This window comes from Hyla sarda, chromosome 8, assembly GCF_029499605.1.
Source record: "Hyla sarda isolate aHylSar1 chromosome 8, aHylSar1.hap1, whole genome shotgun sequence".
Lineage (NCBI taxonomy): Eukaryota > Metazoa > Chordata > Amphibia > Anura > Hylidae > Hyla > Hyla sarda.
Window position 1 is genome coordinate 11,040,102 of NC_079196.1, and position 18,512 is coordinate 11,058,613.

At 41.7% G+C, this 18,512-nt stretch overlaps 1 protein-coding gene across 1 annotated transcript in view; it reads right to left on the bottom strand.

The window, feature by feature from the left end:
- SLC49A4 (solute carrier family 49 member 4) overlaps nucleotides 1–13,393 on the bottom strand; it is a 72,110-nt gene extending 58,717 nt beyond the window's left edge. The window contains exons 1-2 of the mRNA XM_056536542.1: nucleotides 13,040–13,393; nucleotides 3,383–3,476 (exon numbers count right to left, since the gene is read on the bottom strand). Of these exons, the coding sequence (XP_056392517.1) occupies nucleotides 3,383–3,476; nucleotides 13,040–13,310 (365 nt within the window). The 5' untranslated portion in view covers nucleotides 13,311–13,393. The remainder of the gene's footprint in view (nucleotides 1–3,382; nucleotides 3,477–13,039) is intronic.
- Between the last annotated feature and the right edge of the window lie 5,119 nt (nucleotides 13,394–18,512).

Here is an 18,512-nt window from a genome sequence, read left to right on the forward strand (position 1 = left end):
CACTTGCACCCCTCTCTTGCACTCCACTTGCACCCCTCTCTTGCACTCCCCTTGCACCCCTCTCTTGCACCCCACTTGCACACCCCTCATCCACACTGCTACTACAACTCCTCCCATGCGCACTACCATAACTCACACTCTGGACATTACCATTTTTCCACACATTTTTGCTCTCACTTTCACTCTTGCTTACACTCTGTATATTACAGGCTGGGCTGGCTGGGTCTATTGCATTATGTATAAGGGTCGCTGGTTTCAGGACTAAGGTTGCATTTCCAGTCTTCTGGGGTGCAGACACAGGCTCCGCCTCTGATATGGATGGCACCGCCCCCTCACACGAAGTCATGGATTTTGGCAGGAGCTGTCCCTCCGGACGCACTCCTGCCCCGCCTACTGCAGCTGACGTGCAGGGAACCTCCCCCTTTACAGGTGAGTGCCCCGCAGCGCCAGAAACGGTACCAACCGCACATAGGGGACCGCCCCCTGAACCACCAAGGTCTGGTGCCCGGACACTCCCCCCCCTCACAGGGGAGTGCCCTGCAGCGCCAGGACTTGTACCGCTCACTTCAACCCGGGGACCGCCCCCTGAACGGGAGAAACTGCCGCCATTTTCTGGTGCCTGGACACCCTCCCCCCTCACAGGATGGTGCCCTTTTTCTTCTATAGCACCCGCGGCCATTTTGGGTGCACTACTGTATCCCCCATGCTGGCCCCGCTCCACTACAGAAACGGGGTCTGGCAGATTGGGGGACCCAGCACCCTGAGCTGACTTCTCAGCCGACCCAGGTTGCTGGAAAGAAGAAAATACAAATTTCACTCCTTGTGCCTTCTTCCTCTTCTTGCCCTTCACTTTCTTCCTCTTCCCCTTCTCTTCTGGGCCCAAATCATCACCAAAAGTGAAGTTCTCCAGACGGGTGGGGGACTCCTGCATAACAATCGCACGCAGGAGACCCCCATCTGCCGAGCCGCTGCAATCACTACAGTCACTGCCATCCTCATCGTCCTCACTGGAGGGAGGTAAGGCCACCTGAGCCGGGTTTATGTAGTCCGCACTGAGGGTAAGTGGGGGGTCTGGGGTAACAGTGGTGGTACAAGCAGAACCCGTGTCCATATCCCCCTCACTCACATCCCCCTCCTCACCTCCCTCCATCTCCTCCTCACTCTCATCTTGGTGACTTTCTTTTTCTGCACCTCTGGAGACCCCCTTTTTGGGGAACCTCTCTTCATTAAGAATCTTCTCACTGAAGAAGCCGGCTCCAGCCACAATGTCCGCTCTCAGCTGAACAATCTCCTCCACCTCTTTCTTTAGTGCTTTCACCTTTGCAGTGAATGATGCTTTCTTGCCCTTGGCTGCTGTATCCGCCTGGTAAGTTGCAAACTTTATGTCTTCTCTAAGACCACGAAGCTGTTTCCCAAGCTGTTCATATTGGGCCATCTTTGCCTGGATTCTAGATCCGAAAGTCTCCAGGGATTCCCTTGGCTCCTTTACCCCCCATTGCTGGGGTTCTGAGGAGCCTGAGGTAGAAGCCTTCACTCCACTCCTCTGCCTGGATGAGCTTCTTTTCCCAGAGGAACTTTTGCTGGAAGCCTTGCAGCTCCCAGCTGGGGATGGGGGAGGGGGCCCCACATGGCGATGGGCCCTGGTGGATCGTCTCACCCCATCCTGGCTGCTGGCCGTCACATTTTCCTTTGCACCCCCCGCCGGCCGGGTACGGGGAGTGCAAGATGAAGCCTCCTGGGGCTCCATAGCAGGAAAACCCTCTACCCAGGTATCTGCCACACACCTGGGGAGGGGCGGATGGAAATCACTGCTTCACTGGAAGAGTCTGGAAGTAACAGGAGCTCAGACACACCCAACCTCTCTCCAGAGCTGTACTCACTATTCTGCTGGTGAGATCACTGTGTACATACATTACATTACTTATCCTGTACGGATCCTGAGTTATATCCTGTATTATACTCCAGAGCTGTACTCACTATTCTGCTGGTGGGGTCACTGTGTATATACATTACATTACTTATCCTGTACTGATCCTGAGTTATATCCTGTATTATACTCCAGAGCTGTACTCACTATTCTGCTGGTGAAGTCACTGTGTACATACATTACATTACTTATCCTGTACTGATCCTGAGTTATATCCTGTGTTATACTCCAGAGCTGTACTCACTATTCTGCTGGTGAGATCACTGTGTACATACATTACATTACTTATCCTGTACTGATCCTGAGTTATATCCTGTATTATACTCCAGAGCTGCACTCACTATTCTGCTGGTGAGGTCACTGTGTACATACATTACATTACTTATCCTGTACTGATAATGAGTTATATCCTGTATTATACTCCAGAGCTGTACTCACTATTCTGCTGGTGAGGTCACTGTGTACATACATTACATTACTTATCCTGTACTGATCCTGAGTTATATCCTGTATTATACTCCAGAGCTGTACTCACTATTCTGCTGGTGAGATCACTGTGTACATACATTACATTACTTATCCTGTACTGATCCTGAGAGGTTCTGATTCTGAAGACATTTTGGGGCTTCAGAACCAGTTACCAGGTTTTCATAGAGTTTAGGTCTCATAATATACAATGGTCAAACCAGAACTAATTCATTGAATCTATAGGGGCCCCTGTATATGAATCCGCTGTTTACGTCGATTTATTCTTTATGGTGCTGTAAGGTGAATAGACATTGAATGTGTTGGAATCCTTAAAGGGGTACTCCGCTGCTCAGTGTTTGGAACAAACTATTCCGAATGCTGGAGCTCGTGACGTCATAGCCCCGCCCCCTCGTGACGTTACACCTCGCCCCCCTCAATGCAAGTCTATGGGAGGGGGCGTGACATCTGTCACGCCCCCTCTCATAGACTTGCATTGAGGGGGCGGGGTGTGATGTCATGAGGGGGCGGTGCTATGACGTCACAAGGTCCTGGCCCCCCAGCTCCAGTGTTCGGACTAGTTTGTTCCAAACACTGAGCAGTGGAGTACCCCTTTAATCCCAGTCCTCATATAACAGGTTCCTGTATTACACCGTCAGTATTGTGTCGCTATTACAGTAATACGGTAGTTCAGGATATTACAAGCTCTGACCCCATTACTGTAGTGAAGTGATATTGTCTCCTGGGAATGATCTAGACGGCCATGACGGTGCATTATTAACCCCTCGCTGACACTCTGCCTTATTATTATCTCTTATCACAGCTTTTAGGAGTTTCAGAATCTTTCGAACCGTTACAGAAATGAAACCGCGACCCCATCGCCATCATTATCACCATTAGGATTCCTGGGGAACACCGGGGACCGCAGTCACACCTCGTAATGAGGAATCTTGTGAACAACGCGGCGTCTGACATAAGACGTTAACGTACCTTCTCCTCAGCTCCAGATTCGTCACGGGGACGCAGCGCAGGCCGGCGCCGACCATCATCACCAGCAGCGTGAGGAGGACGGTCACACGGAGACCTGAGGGGAGAAGATGGCGACATATAGTAACAATATTCACACACAGGGCCGCAACTTATATCTCAATCGGAATGCGATTTTTGTGAATTGCGTTATGTCCCCTCCCCCTTCCCACTTTGGGAAGATTCGCCATTACCTGCGGTGGCGCCCGGCACCATTAGGGTGCGTTCACACTGACCAATTCAAGAGGAATTTACTCAAGTAATTCGTCTTGAATTCTCCGCTTAGAAATAATTAACATCTGCTTTGCCATTGACTTCAATGTATTTTACTCTGCACTGTTCACACTGTGTTAATTCCGTTCCGCTAGAAGAAAGAACATGTTCATTATTTTTGCGGAATACGCAAAGAAGTCCATTGAAGTTGGTGGTAAAAATGTTTTCGCTTGAAATAGTTTCCGCGTGGAAATTCTGCACTAAAAAAAAAAGAATAAAAAATTAAATAGGGAAATTCCCCCCCCAAAAAATAAAAAACAGTTTCCTCCTATGTTCCATGCGGTAAATCTGTGCAGAATTCCATACGGAAAAAAAAAAAAAAAATACATTAAATTCCGTGGCAGATTTTTTTTTTTTAAAGCGAGTATTCCTCTCCTATTCCTCATTGTGAACGCACCCTTATCCTGTACACAGGGTCTGGGGTTGGGCCACCGCTGACATTCAAATTCTAAGTCAGTGTTTCCCAAACAGAGCGCCTCCAGCTGTTCCAAAACTAGAACTCCCAGCATGCCCAGACAGCCCTACATCAGTGTTTCCCAACCAGGGTGCCTCCAGCTGTACCAAGACTACAACTCCAAGCAAGCCCAGACAGCCCTACATCAGTGTTTCCCAACAAGGGTGGCTCCAGCTGTTGCAAAACTACAACTCCCAGCATGCCCGGACAGCCTTTGGCTGTCCGGGCATGCTGAGAGTTGTAGTTTTGCAACAGCTGGAGGCACACTGGTTGGAAAACACTAAGTAATAATGAGGGTGCGGGGGAACCATAACCCTATCCCCAGTCCCGGTCGGTTCCGCTGCAGATCCTGTTCTCCTCCGTGAGCTCCGTTATCTTCTTTCTGCTCCCGACAACCAGCTGCTTCCAGGACCTTTTTCCCGCTCAGAAATAAGTGAATTATTCCCCGTTAGTACCTTTCCTTTCCCCCCGGTCCCTGTATTTCGGAGAACTTATTTCCTACATATCCGGGGCTTCAATTTGCCTCAGAATTGGAATTTTCTTGTACCGAGCCGGAACCGAGAGGGAAACCTAATAGGCCAGAAAGTCTTTTAATTTAAAGTCTTAGATGTAATTTGATTCGCTTCTCCGAATTCTAAATGTAGATTATATAGGAAACCGCGGCAGGTATGTGATCGATGGGGCAGAGTGTTTGGGGGGGGGGGGGGGGGGGTAAGTGGTTAACCCTTAAATAGGCAACACGCGGCACAAAGAAATACAACATTTCTCTCTCAAATCTCCTTCACACACTTAAAGGGTCACTCCGGAGGAAAAGAAATGTTCTCAAACCAAATGGTGCTAGAAAGTGATACAGATCTGTAAATTGCTTCTATTTAAAAAATTTTAATCCTTCCAGTACTTATCAGCTGCTGCATGCTCCACAGGAAGTTGTGTAGTTCTTTCCGGTCTGACCACAGTGCTCTCTGTCCTCTGTGTATGTACATACATATATATGCATATACACAAAATATAAATAAATATGGATAGGTCAGTGTTTCTCAATCAGTGTGCCTCCAGCTGTTGCAAAACTAAAATTCTCAGCATGCGCTGTCCGAGCATGCTGGCAGTTGTAGGTTTGCAACAGCTGTAGGTTCACTGGTTGGAAAACACTAAGTAATAATGAGGGTGCGGGGGGATACATAAGCCTATCCCCAGTCCCCGTAGATTCCACCGCAGATCCTGTTCTCCATGTGGTCCCGGTATCTTCTCACTGCTCCCGACAACCAGCTGGTTCCAGGACCTTTCCCGCTCAGCCAATCAGTGGCTGCAGCGGTGTCATGTGTCAGGCTAGTGATTGGCTGAACAGGAAGGTCCTGTAAGGCACATAAGACACTGGACTGCATGGAGGAGAACGGGATCTGCGGCAGACCTAGGGGCTAGGTAAGTTTCAGATTTATTTATTTATTTATGTTTTTTTAAAGGTTTCCCCTGCGCACCAACATTAAAGGGGTACTCCGGTGGAAAATATATATATTTTTTAAATCAACTGGAGCCAGAAAGTTAAACAGATTTATAAAATTTCTTCTATTAAAAAAAAAAAAAAAAATCTTAATCCTTCCAGTAATTTTAAGCAGCTGTTTGCCACGAAGGAAATTCTTTTCTTTTTGAATTTCTTTTTTGTCTTGTCCACAGTGCTCTCTGCTGGCATCTGATGCCCGTATCAGGAACTGTCCAGAGCAGGATAGGTTTTCCATGGGGATTTTCTCCGGCTCTGGCACGGACAGCAGAGGTCAGCAGAGAGCACTGTGGACAAGACAAAAAAGAAATTCAAAAAGAAAAGAATTTCCTCTGTAGCATACAGCTGCTAAAAAGTACTGGAAGGGTAAAGATTTTTTAATAGAAGTCATTTACAAATCTGTTTAACTTTCTGGCACCAGTTAATTTAAAAAAAAAAAAAAAAAAAATTATATATATATATATATATATATATATATATATATATATATATATATGTTTTCCACCGCAGTATTCCTTTAATGGGGAGGGATGTGATATGGGGTGGTGGGCACAAAATGCAGGCGTTGTGACATGGCGGTAGAGTAAGTATTAGTGTACGAGATGGCGGTGGAGACTGCGGGCGTTCGGCGGCTCAGGAGAATGCCCATCATCTCATGCAGAGAAGCTTTTACAGACTCCACATGGTCCTTCCGCCTGCGCCGAGACAATAGATTTCTGCACTATGTGGCGGTGATGGATGACCCAGCAGTAAAGTGTCCTCCGTTCTGCTGCAAATAAGGATCAGATATAAAGAATACATCATCCCTGCAGGAAAACTCGACTCTGCTACACTCCTCGCTTCATTCACATTAGGGCAAAAACGTGCGATTGTGATTATAGAGGTAAATATTGCGATTTTGGACTGTACCATTTCATTTCTACCCCCCCACATTTAATGTCTCCCCCCATTTCATGTCAATCCCCCCCCCAATGTCACATGTTGTTCTAAGCCCCGGTCCCAGTCCCCAGCTGCTTCTAGGGGAGCAAAAAGAAGACACTGGGACTGCACGGAGGAGAACAGGGTCTGCGGCAGATAGGGAATCGGGGCTAGGTGAGTATCAGTTTTTTTTTTTTTTAAATGTTTCCTCCCACCCTTTTACTACTTAGAGCAGTGTTTCCCAAACAGGGTGCCTGCAGCTGTTGCAAAACTACAACTTCCAGCATGCCCGGACAGCCAAAGGCTGTCCGGGCATGCTGGGAGTTGTAGTTTTGCAACAGCTGGAGGCACAACGGTTGGGAAACACTGCTCTATAGAGAGACTGGGGGGGGGTCAGGTCAGGCCTCACACACAATGCACACTTGTATAATATGATCCATGGTCACATGACGCTTGCTACGTTACTATTCCTCACCGACCTAACACACCGCGCGCAGTTAAAGGGGTACTCCGGTGAAAAACTATTTTTATTTAATAATTATTTTTTTTTTTTAAATCAACTGAAGCCGGAAAGTTAAACAGATGTGTAAATTACTTCTAATTTAAAAATATTAATCGTTCCAGTACTTATCAGCTGCTGTACGCTCCACAGGAAGTTGTGTAGTTCTGACCACAGTGCTCTCTGCTGACACCTCTGTCCAGCTCAGGAACTGTCCGGAGCAGGAGAGGTTTGCTGTGGGGATTTGCTTCTACTCTGCTGACACCTCCGTCCGTGTCAGGAACTGTCCAGAGAGCACTGTGGTCAGACTGGAAAGAACTACACAACTTCCTGTGGAGCATAAAGCAGCTGATAAGAACTGGAAGGATTAAGATTTACAAATCTGTTTAACGTTCTGTCACCAGTTGATAAAAATAAAAAAAAAATAATAAAAATAATTAATTAATAGTTTTTCACCGGAGTACCCCTTTAAGTGCAGGAACGGGGGGGGGGGGGGGGGTTAGTGACGGTTACCGCCCACGTGACTGCTCCATGTAGGTGCCGACAGGTGCAGGATATCAGTATCTAACCTCCTGGTGCTATTTTCTTGTAAACATCATCTGCCAAGTGAAGTAACATTCATGTGATGCAGGCACGAGGTGCGCAGCAGCTGAGGGCGCTTGATACACAACACCGGCCTGTCAATCACATGTGAGCGGCAGTAGAAAGAGTGGCAGGACGTGTGGAGGGGACAATGGAGGAAGCGATCTCAGAACAGATGAGACCAACAGATACACCTGACCGCCATGGCCTCCGTCCGGGCCTGGAGTGCGCCGTGTGGTACGCGCCGTGTGGTACCCGCCGTGTGGTACCCGCCGTGTGGTACCCGCCGTGTGGTACCCGCCGTGTGGTACGTGCCGTGTGGTACCCGCCGTGTGGTACGTGCCGTGTGGTACGTGCCGTGTGGTACCCGCCGTGTCGTACGTGCCGTGTGGTACGCGCCGTGTGGTACGTGCCGTGTGGTACACGCCGTGTAGTACGTGCCGTGTGGTACACGCCGTATAGTACGTGCCGTGTGGTACACAGCAGGTTTATCCTGTATTTCTGGTTGACTTGTTTTTATTTTTCTCCCCCCCTGTCGTTTCGGGCGCTGACATTCCACATGACAAGTCACATTAGTGCAGCAGCGGGTGACAGCTCTCTGAGCCACCCGTCCCCGGGATGTCATCCCAGCAACCGCGCTGTCAAAAAGTGCAAGTGTTGGGGAGCAGGAGGAGGGAACACTCTCTAATTATATCACCACAAACGCCGCCAGCACCGCGGGAGACACGGAACGAAGATTTACATCTCCAAATGAGCAATTATACAGACAGACGTATGACAAGACGCCAGGATCGGTGGCTTAAAGGGGAACTCTGCCACTCAGCACGTTACAGGGTTAAATGGTTTATCAGACTGCCTAAAGTTTTTAAATATAACCGCAGTGTCACGCAACCACTGTGCCTCCAGCTGTTTCAAAACTACAACCCCCAGCATGCCCGGACAGCCTTCGGCTGTCCGGGCATGCTGGGAGTTGTAGTTTTGCAACAGCTGGAGGCACAATGGTTGCGTGACACTGATCTGTGAAGTTTAACATTTCACCTGGATGATGTACCCTTGTATCTAAGCCAGTGTTTCCCAATCAGAGTGCTCCCAGCTGTTGTAAAACTACAACTCCCAGCATGCCCGGACAGCTTTCTGGAGGTCAATGAGTTGGAGACTGTTGCTTTAAAAGTGAAATTTTTCTTTTTAATTTTTTTTTTTATTATTAAATGAACTGGTGCCAGAAAGTTAAACAGATTTGTAAATGACTTCTATTAAAAAATCTTAATCCTTCCACTACTTATCAGCTGCTGAATACTACAGAGGAAATACTTTTCTTTTTGGATTTCTTTTCTGTCTGACCACAGTGCTCTCTGCTGACACCTCTGTCCATTTTAGGAAGTTTCCAGAGCAGGAGCAAAATGCCTATAGCAAACCTATCCTGCTCTGGACAGTTCCTAAAATGGACAGAGGTGTCAGCAGAGAGCACTGTGGTCAGACAGAAAAGAAATCCAAAAAGAAAAGCATTTCCTCTGTAGAATTCAGCAGCTGATAAGTAGTGGAAGGATTAAGATTTTTTTAATAGAAGTAATTTACAAATGTGTTTAACTTTCTGGCACCAGAGATAGATATAGATATATATATATATATATATATATATATATATATATATATATATATATATATAAAGTTTTCCACCAGAGTACCCCTTTAATTCAACTGATTTGGGACTCCTCACTGATCTGATGCATGTGGGGTACAGAGAGGATACCCAATGGGGGTCAGAAGGGCAAAAGGTAATGTTTGTTACCCAAATAATAGAAGAGTGGGGGTCTGTCTGCGGAGGAGCCGACATGGCAGATGACCCCCTACCCCCCATTAGTGTAAACAGATGGTAAATGTCACATATACACAACAAGCGGGATAAGTCAATGCCCCCTTTGTGCCCTCCCTTGTGTACACTATCCCAATGCATTTCTGTCCCCCTCCCTGCTCCTCCTGGTGCTGCCAGTAATAACTGTAGAAGAGAAGCGGAGAATGAAGCTGCAGTGTTGGTGCATGGTACCATCATGGGTACAAGCCTCGCCAGCTCTGTATAAATCAAGCATGGAGGCCTAGAAAGGGGGTATAGGGAGAGCGCGCGGTTCACGCCACGTGGTGTGCGCGGGGAACCTGCAGCCTTCATTGAGCCAGAACAGGGCAGATACCTCCATCATATCCCTATACCCACCTGGGTGACCCATAACTGTGTAGTGAGTAGGGTGAGGTTCCCCGTCACTTGTGCCTGTTGGTGAAGTCACGAGGGCCTGTCCTGCACAAGGTTGTGACCTTGTTAAAAAAAAAAAAAAAAAAAAAAAAAAGTTATCTAGAGGCAATTTCTTCAAAAAACAGCTCCCCATCTGTCCCCAGGTTGTGTGCAGTATTGCAGCTGGGTTCCAAGTAATACCCTGCACCACTTGGGGACAGAAGTGGTGCAGTTTTTTTTTTTTGGGAAGAAATTAGCTCTGTTCTTCTATTCCTGGATATAATTGGCAGAGATGTCCTCCTCAGCAATGCAAAAACAACAAAGCCATTCACCCCGATAATGCACGCACACCTGAGGAGAGCGGGAGGCTGTATGGGGTTGCGGTTGGGAGCGGTCATGACGGTGCGGACGAACCTGAAATTACAGGTCCTTCTTATCCAGGTGACCCTGCAGGGTTGTGATTAGTCTCCGTGGTGACTGCTGGACGTGCTGGGAGTTGTAGTTTCGCAACAGCTGGAGACACACAGTTTGGAAAAACACTGCAGTAAGGAGTTTGTCAGATGTCACAGTGGCAGTGTGTCAGGCAATAGCTTTGGCGCGTGAGAGGAAACTATCTGAAATACCCCAAAAATTCCGGAACAGATACGTGACTGATTGAGAATGCGAGGAATGGTACGATCTAGGGACCTTAGTCATGTGACTATGAATCTGGACCCCCCCCCCCCCATCACTTCATAGCCCTTATTCCAACCCTACAACTACAACTACAAGACTACAACCCAGTCAGGCGGGAGTCGGGCGGTAGTCGGGTGAACCCCAGTAGTCGGGTGTACCCCAGTCATGCGGTATTCGGGCGGTAGTCGGGTGTACCCCAGTCAGGCGGTATTCGGGCGGTAGTCGGGTGTACCCCAGTCAGGCGGTATTCGGGCGGTAGTCGGGTGTACCCCAGTCAGGCGGTATTCGGGCGGTAGTTGGGTGTACCCCAGTAGTCGGGTGTACCCCAGTCAGGCGGTATTCGGGCGGTAGTTGGGTATACCCCAGTCAGGCGGTATTCGGGTGTACCCCAGTAGTCGGGTGTACCCCAGTCATGCGGTATTCGGGTGGTAGTTGGGTGTACCCCAGTCATGCGGTATTCGGGCGGTAGTCGGGTATACCCCAGTCAGGCGGTATTCGGGCGGTAGTCGGGTGTACCCCAGTCAGGCGGTATTCGGGCAGTAGTTGGGTGTACCCCAGTCAGGCGGTATTCGGGCAGTAGTCGGGTGTACCCCAGTCAGGCGGTATTCGGGCGGTAGTTGGGTGTACCCCAGTCAGGCGGTATTCGGGCGGTAGTTGGGTATAATCCAGTCAGGCGGTATTCGGGCGGTAGTTGGGTGTACCCCAGTCAGGCGGTATTCGGGCAGTAGTCGGGTGTACCCCAGTCAGGCGGTATTCGGGCGGTAGTTGGGTGTACCCCAGTCAGGCGGTATTCGGGCGGTAGTTGGGTATAATCCAGTCAGGCGGTATTCGGGCGGTAGTTGGGTGTACCCCAGTCAGGCGGTATTCGGGCAGTAGTCGGGTGTACCCCAGTCAGGCGGTATTCGGGCGGTAGTTGGGTGTACCCCAGTCAGGCGGTATTCGGGCGGTAGTTGGGTATAATCCAGTCAGGCGGTATTCGGGCGGTAGTTGGGTGTACCCCAGTCAGGCGGTATTCGGGCAGTAGTCGGGTGTACCCCAGTCAGGCGGTATTCGGGCGGTAGTTGGGTATACCCCAGTCAGGCGGTATTCGGGCGGTAGTCGGGTGTACCCCAGTCAGGCGGTATTCGGGCGGTAGTCGGGTGTACCCCAGTCAGGCGGTATTCGGGCAGTAGTCGGGTGTACCCCAGTCAGGCGGTATTCGGGCAGTAGTCGGGTGTACCCCAGTCAGGCGGTATTCGGGCGGTAGTTGGGTGTACCCCAGTCAGGCGGTATTCGGGCGGTAGTTGGGTATACCCCAGTCAGGCGGTATTCGGGCGGTAGTTGGGTGTACCCCAGTCAGGCGGTATTCGGGCGGTAGTTGGGTGTACCCCAGTCAGGCGGTATTCGGGCAGTAGTCGGGTGTACCCCAGTCAGGCGGTATTCGGGCGGTAGTTGGGTGTACCCCAGTCATGCGGTATTCGGGCGGTAGTTGGGTGTACCCCAGTCATGCGGTATTCGGGCGGTAGTTGGGTGTACCCCAGTCATGCGGTATTCGGGCGGTAGTTGGGTGTACCCCAGTCAGGCGGTATTCGGGCGGTAGTTGGGTGTACCCCAGTCAGGCGGTATTCGGGCGGTAGTCGGGTGTACCCCAGTCAGGCGGTATTCGGGCAGTAGTTGGGTGTACCCCAGTCAGGCGGTATTCGGGCGGTAGTCGGGTGTACCCCAGTCAGGCGGTATTCGGGCGGTAGTTGGGTGTACCCCAGTCAGGCGGTATTCGGGCGGAAGTTGGGTATAATCCAGTCAGGCGGTATTCGGGCGGTAGTTGGGTGTACCCCAGTCAGGCGGTATTCGGGCAGTAGTCGGGTGTACCCCAGTCAGGCGGTATTCGGGCGGTAGTTGGGTGTACCCCAGTCAGGCGGTATTCGGGCGGTAGTCGGGTGTACCCCAGTCAGGCGGTATTCGGGCAGTAGTCGGGTGTACCCCAGTCAGGCGGTATTCGGGCAGTAGTCGGGTGTACCCCAGTCAGGCGGTATTCGGGCGGTAGTTGGGTGTACCCCAGTCAGGCGGTATTCGGGCGGTAGTTGGGTGTACCCCAGTCAGGCGGTATTCGGGCAGTAGTCGGGTGTACCCCAGTCAGGCGGTATTCGGGCGGTAGTTGGGTGTACCCCAGTCAGGCGGTATTCGGGCGGTAGTTGGGTATACCCCAGTCAGGCGGTATTCGGGCGGTAGTTGGGTGTACCCCAGTCAGGCGGTATTCGGGCGGTAGTTGGGTGTACCCCAGTCAGGCGGTATTCGGGCAGTAGTCGGGTGTACCCCAGTCAGGCGGTATTCGGGCGGTAGTTGGGTATACCCCAGTCAGGCGGTATTCGGGCGGTAGTTGGGTATACCCCAGTCAGGCGGTATTCGGGCGGTAGTTGGGTGTACCCCAGTCAGGCGGTATTCGGGCAGTAGTCGGGTGTACCCCAGTAGTCGGGCAGTCGTTGGGTGTACCCCAGTCAGTTGGGTGTATGCCGATCACTCACCCTTCTTGTCCATCAGCCACATGAAGAGGAAGCAGGGCAGAAAGCCGATGGGGCCCCACAGGACCAGGAGGGCGATGTCCAGGCTGCTGAAGCCGTAGGCGGCCCGGGCGGAGTTCTGGATGGGCCCCCAGCTGTTCCACAATAGACCCTGCATGAAGCCGAGGAGGGAGAAGAGCAGCAGCACCAGCCAGCGCCGCCCGAACACCCGCGGGATCCGGGACCCGGCCAGCAGCGGCTGCCGCTCCTCCTGACGGCTCCACTCCAGCCCCATGGCCGGTCCGCTCCCCGATACACAGCCGCTTCTACCGGGAGCCCAGACAGCGGAAGTGCCGGTCACACGGGCAAAACATCCGGTCACGAGGAGCAACCTCTCCCCTGCGTGACGTCACCAGAGACAGGCCCCGCCCACCTGACCTGTTCACTTCTTATTTACTTCTCGTTTACTTCTCTGTCAGAACAGGATGGAAGCGTCTCCCCTCCCCCAATATATTATATTATACATTATATACTGCTATATATTATACATTATATACTGCTATATATTATACATTATATACTGCTATATATTATACTGCTATATATTCTACATTATATACTGCTATATATTATACTGCTATATATTATACATTATATACTGCTATATATTATACTGCTATATATTATACATTATATACTGCTATATATTATACATGATATACTGCTATATATTATACATTATATACTGCTATATATTATACATTATATACTGCTATATATTATACATTATATACTGCTATATATTATACATGATATACTGCTATATATTATACATTATATACTGCTATATATTATACATTATATACTGCTATATATTATACATTATATACTGCTATATATTATACATTATATACTGCTATATATTATACATTATATACTGCTATATATTATACATTATATACAGCTATATATTATACATTATATACTGCTATATATTATACATTATATACTGCTATATATTATACATTATATACTGCTATATATTATACATTATATACAGCTATATATTATACATTATATACTGCTATATTATATACTGCTATATATTATACATTATATACTGCTATATATTATACATTATATACTGCTATATATTATACATTATATACAGCTATATATTATACATTATATACTGCTATATTATATACTGCTATATATTATACATTATATACTGCTATATATTATACATTATATACTGCTATATATTATACATTATATACTGCTATATTATATACTGCTATATATTATACATTATATACTGCTATATATTATACATTATATACTGCTATATATTATACATTATATACTGCTATATATTATACATTATATACAGCTATATATTATACATTATATACTGCTATATTATATACTGCTATATATTATACATTATATACTGCTATATACTATACATTATATACTGCTATATATTATACATTATATACTGCTATATATTATACATTATATACTGCTATATATTATACTGCTATATATTATACATTATATACTGCTATATATTATACTGCTATATATTATACATTATATACTGCTACATATTATACTGCTATATATTATACATTATATACTGCTATATATTATACTGCTATATATTATACATTATATACTGCTACATATTATACATTATATACTGCTACATATTATACTGCTATATATTATACATTATATACTGCTATATATTATACTGCTATATATTATACATTATATACTGCTATATATTATACTGCTATATATTATACATTATATACTGCTATATATTATACTGCTATATATTATACATTATATACTGCTACATATTATACTGCTATATATTATACATTATATACTGCTATATATTATACATTATATACTGCTATATATTATACTGCTATATATTATACATTATATACTGCTATATATTATACTGCTATATATTATACATTATATACTGCTATATATTATACATTATATACTGCTATATATTATACTGCTATATATTATACTGCTATATATTATACATTATATACTGCTATATATTATACTGCTATATATTATACATTATATACTGCTATATATTATACATTATACTGCTATATATTATACATTATATACTGCTATATATTATACATTATATACTGCTATATATTATACATTATATACTGCTATATATTATACATTATATACTGCTATATATTATACATTTTATACTGCTATATATTATACATTATATACTGCTATATTATATACTGCTATATATTATACATTATATACTGCTATATATTATACATTATATACTGCTATATATTATACATTATATACTGCTATATATTATACATTATATACTGCTATATTATATACTGCTATATATTATACATTATATATTGCTATATATTATACATTATATACTGCTATATATTATACATTATATACTGCTATATATTATACATTATATACTGCTATATATTATACATTATATACTGCTATATATTATACATTATATACTGCTATATATTATACATTATATATTGCTATATATTATACATTATATACTGCTATATATTATACATTATATACTGCTATATATTATACATTATATACTGCTACAAAATATTATACATTATATACTGCTATATATATTATACATTATATACTGCTATATATTATACATTATATACTGCTATATATTATACATTATATATATATATATATATATATATATATATATTATACATTACATACTGCTATATATTATACATTATATACTGCTATATATTATACATTATATACTGCTATATATTATACATTATATACTGCTATATATTATACATTATATATTGCTATATATTATACATTATATACTGCTATATTATATACTGCTATATATTATACATTATATACTGCTATATATTATACATTATATACTGCTATATATTATACATTATATACTGCTATATATTTTACATTATATACTGCTATATATTATACATTATATACTGCTATATATTATACATTATATATTGCTATATATTATACATTATATACTGCTATATATTATACATTATATACTGCTATATATTATGCATTATATACTGCTATATTATATACTGCTATATATTATACATTATATACTGCTATATATTATACATTATATATTGCTATATATTATACATTATATACTGCTATATATTATACATTATATACTGCTATATATTATGCATTATATACTGCTATATATTATACATTATATACTGCTATATATTATACATTATATACTGCTATATATTATACATTATATACTGCTATATATTATACATTATATACTGCTATATATTATACATTATATATTGCTATATATTATACATTATATACTGCTATATTATATACTGCTATATATTATACATTATATACTGCTATATATTATACATTATATACTGCTATATATTATACATTATATACTGCTATATATTATACATTATATACTGCTATATATTATACATTATATACTGCTATATATTATACATTATATATTGCTATATATTATACATTATATACTGCTATATATTATACATTATATACTGCTATATATTATGCATTATATACTGCTATATATATTATACATTATATACTGCTATATATTATACATTATATACTGCTATATATATTATACATTATATACTGCTATATATTATACATTATATACTGCTATATATTATACATTATATACTGCTACATATTATACATATTATACATTATATACTGCTATATATTATACATTATATACTGCTATATATTATACATATTATACATTATATACTGCTATATATTATACATTATATACTGCTATATATTATACATTATATACTGCTATATATTATACATATTATACATTATATACTGCTATATATTATACATTATATACTGCTATATATTATACATTATATACTGCTATATATTATACATTATATACTGCTATATATTATACATTATATACTGCTATATATTATATACTGCTATATTATACATTATATACTGCTATATATTATACATTATATACTGCTATATATTATACACTGCTATATATTATACATTATATACTGCTATATATTATATTATACATTATATACTCCTATATATATTATACACTGCTATATATTATACATTATATACTGCTATATATTATACATATTATACATTATATACTGCTATATATTATACATTATATACTGCTATATATATTATACACTGCTATATATTATCCATTATATACTGTATAATATATAGCAGTATATAATGGATAATATATAGCAGTATATATATTATACATTACATACTGCTATATATTATACATTATATACTGCTATATATTATACATTATATACTGCTATATATTATACATTGTATACTGCTATATTATATACTGCTATATATTATACATTATATACTGCTATATATTATATACTGCTATATATTATACATTATATACTGCTATATATTATACATTATATACTGCTATATATATTATACACTGCTATATATTATACATTATATATATATTATACATTACATACTGCTATATATTATACATTATATACTGCTATATATTATACATTATATACTGCTATATATTATACATTATATACTGCTATATATTATACTGCTATATATTATACATTATATACTGCTATATATTATACATTATATACTGCTATATATTATACATTATATACTGCTATATATTATACATTATATACTGCTATATATTATACATTATATACTGCTATATATTATACATTATATACTGCTATATATTATACATTATATACTGCTATATATTATACATTATATACTGCTATATATTATACTGCTATATATTATACATTATATACTGCTATATATTATACTGCTATATATTATACATTATATACTGCTATATATTATACTGCTATATATTATACATTATATACTGCTATATATTATACATTATATACTGCTATATATTATACATTATATACTGCTATATATTATACTGCTATATATTATACATTATATACTGCTATATATTATACTGCTATATATTATACATTATATACTGCTATATATTATACTGCTATATATTATACATTATATACTGCTATATATTATACATTATATACTGCTATATATTATACATTATATACTGCTATATATTATACTGCTATATATTATACATTATATACTGCTATATATTATACTGCTATATATTATACATTATATACTGCTATATATTATACTGCTATATATTATACATTATATACTGCTATATATTATACATTATATACTGCTATATATTATGCTGCTATATATATTGTACACTGCTATATATTACACTTTATATACTTCTATATGTTATACTGCTATATATTATACTGTTATATATTATATGACTGGTGATAGTTATGGGGTG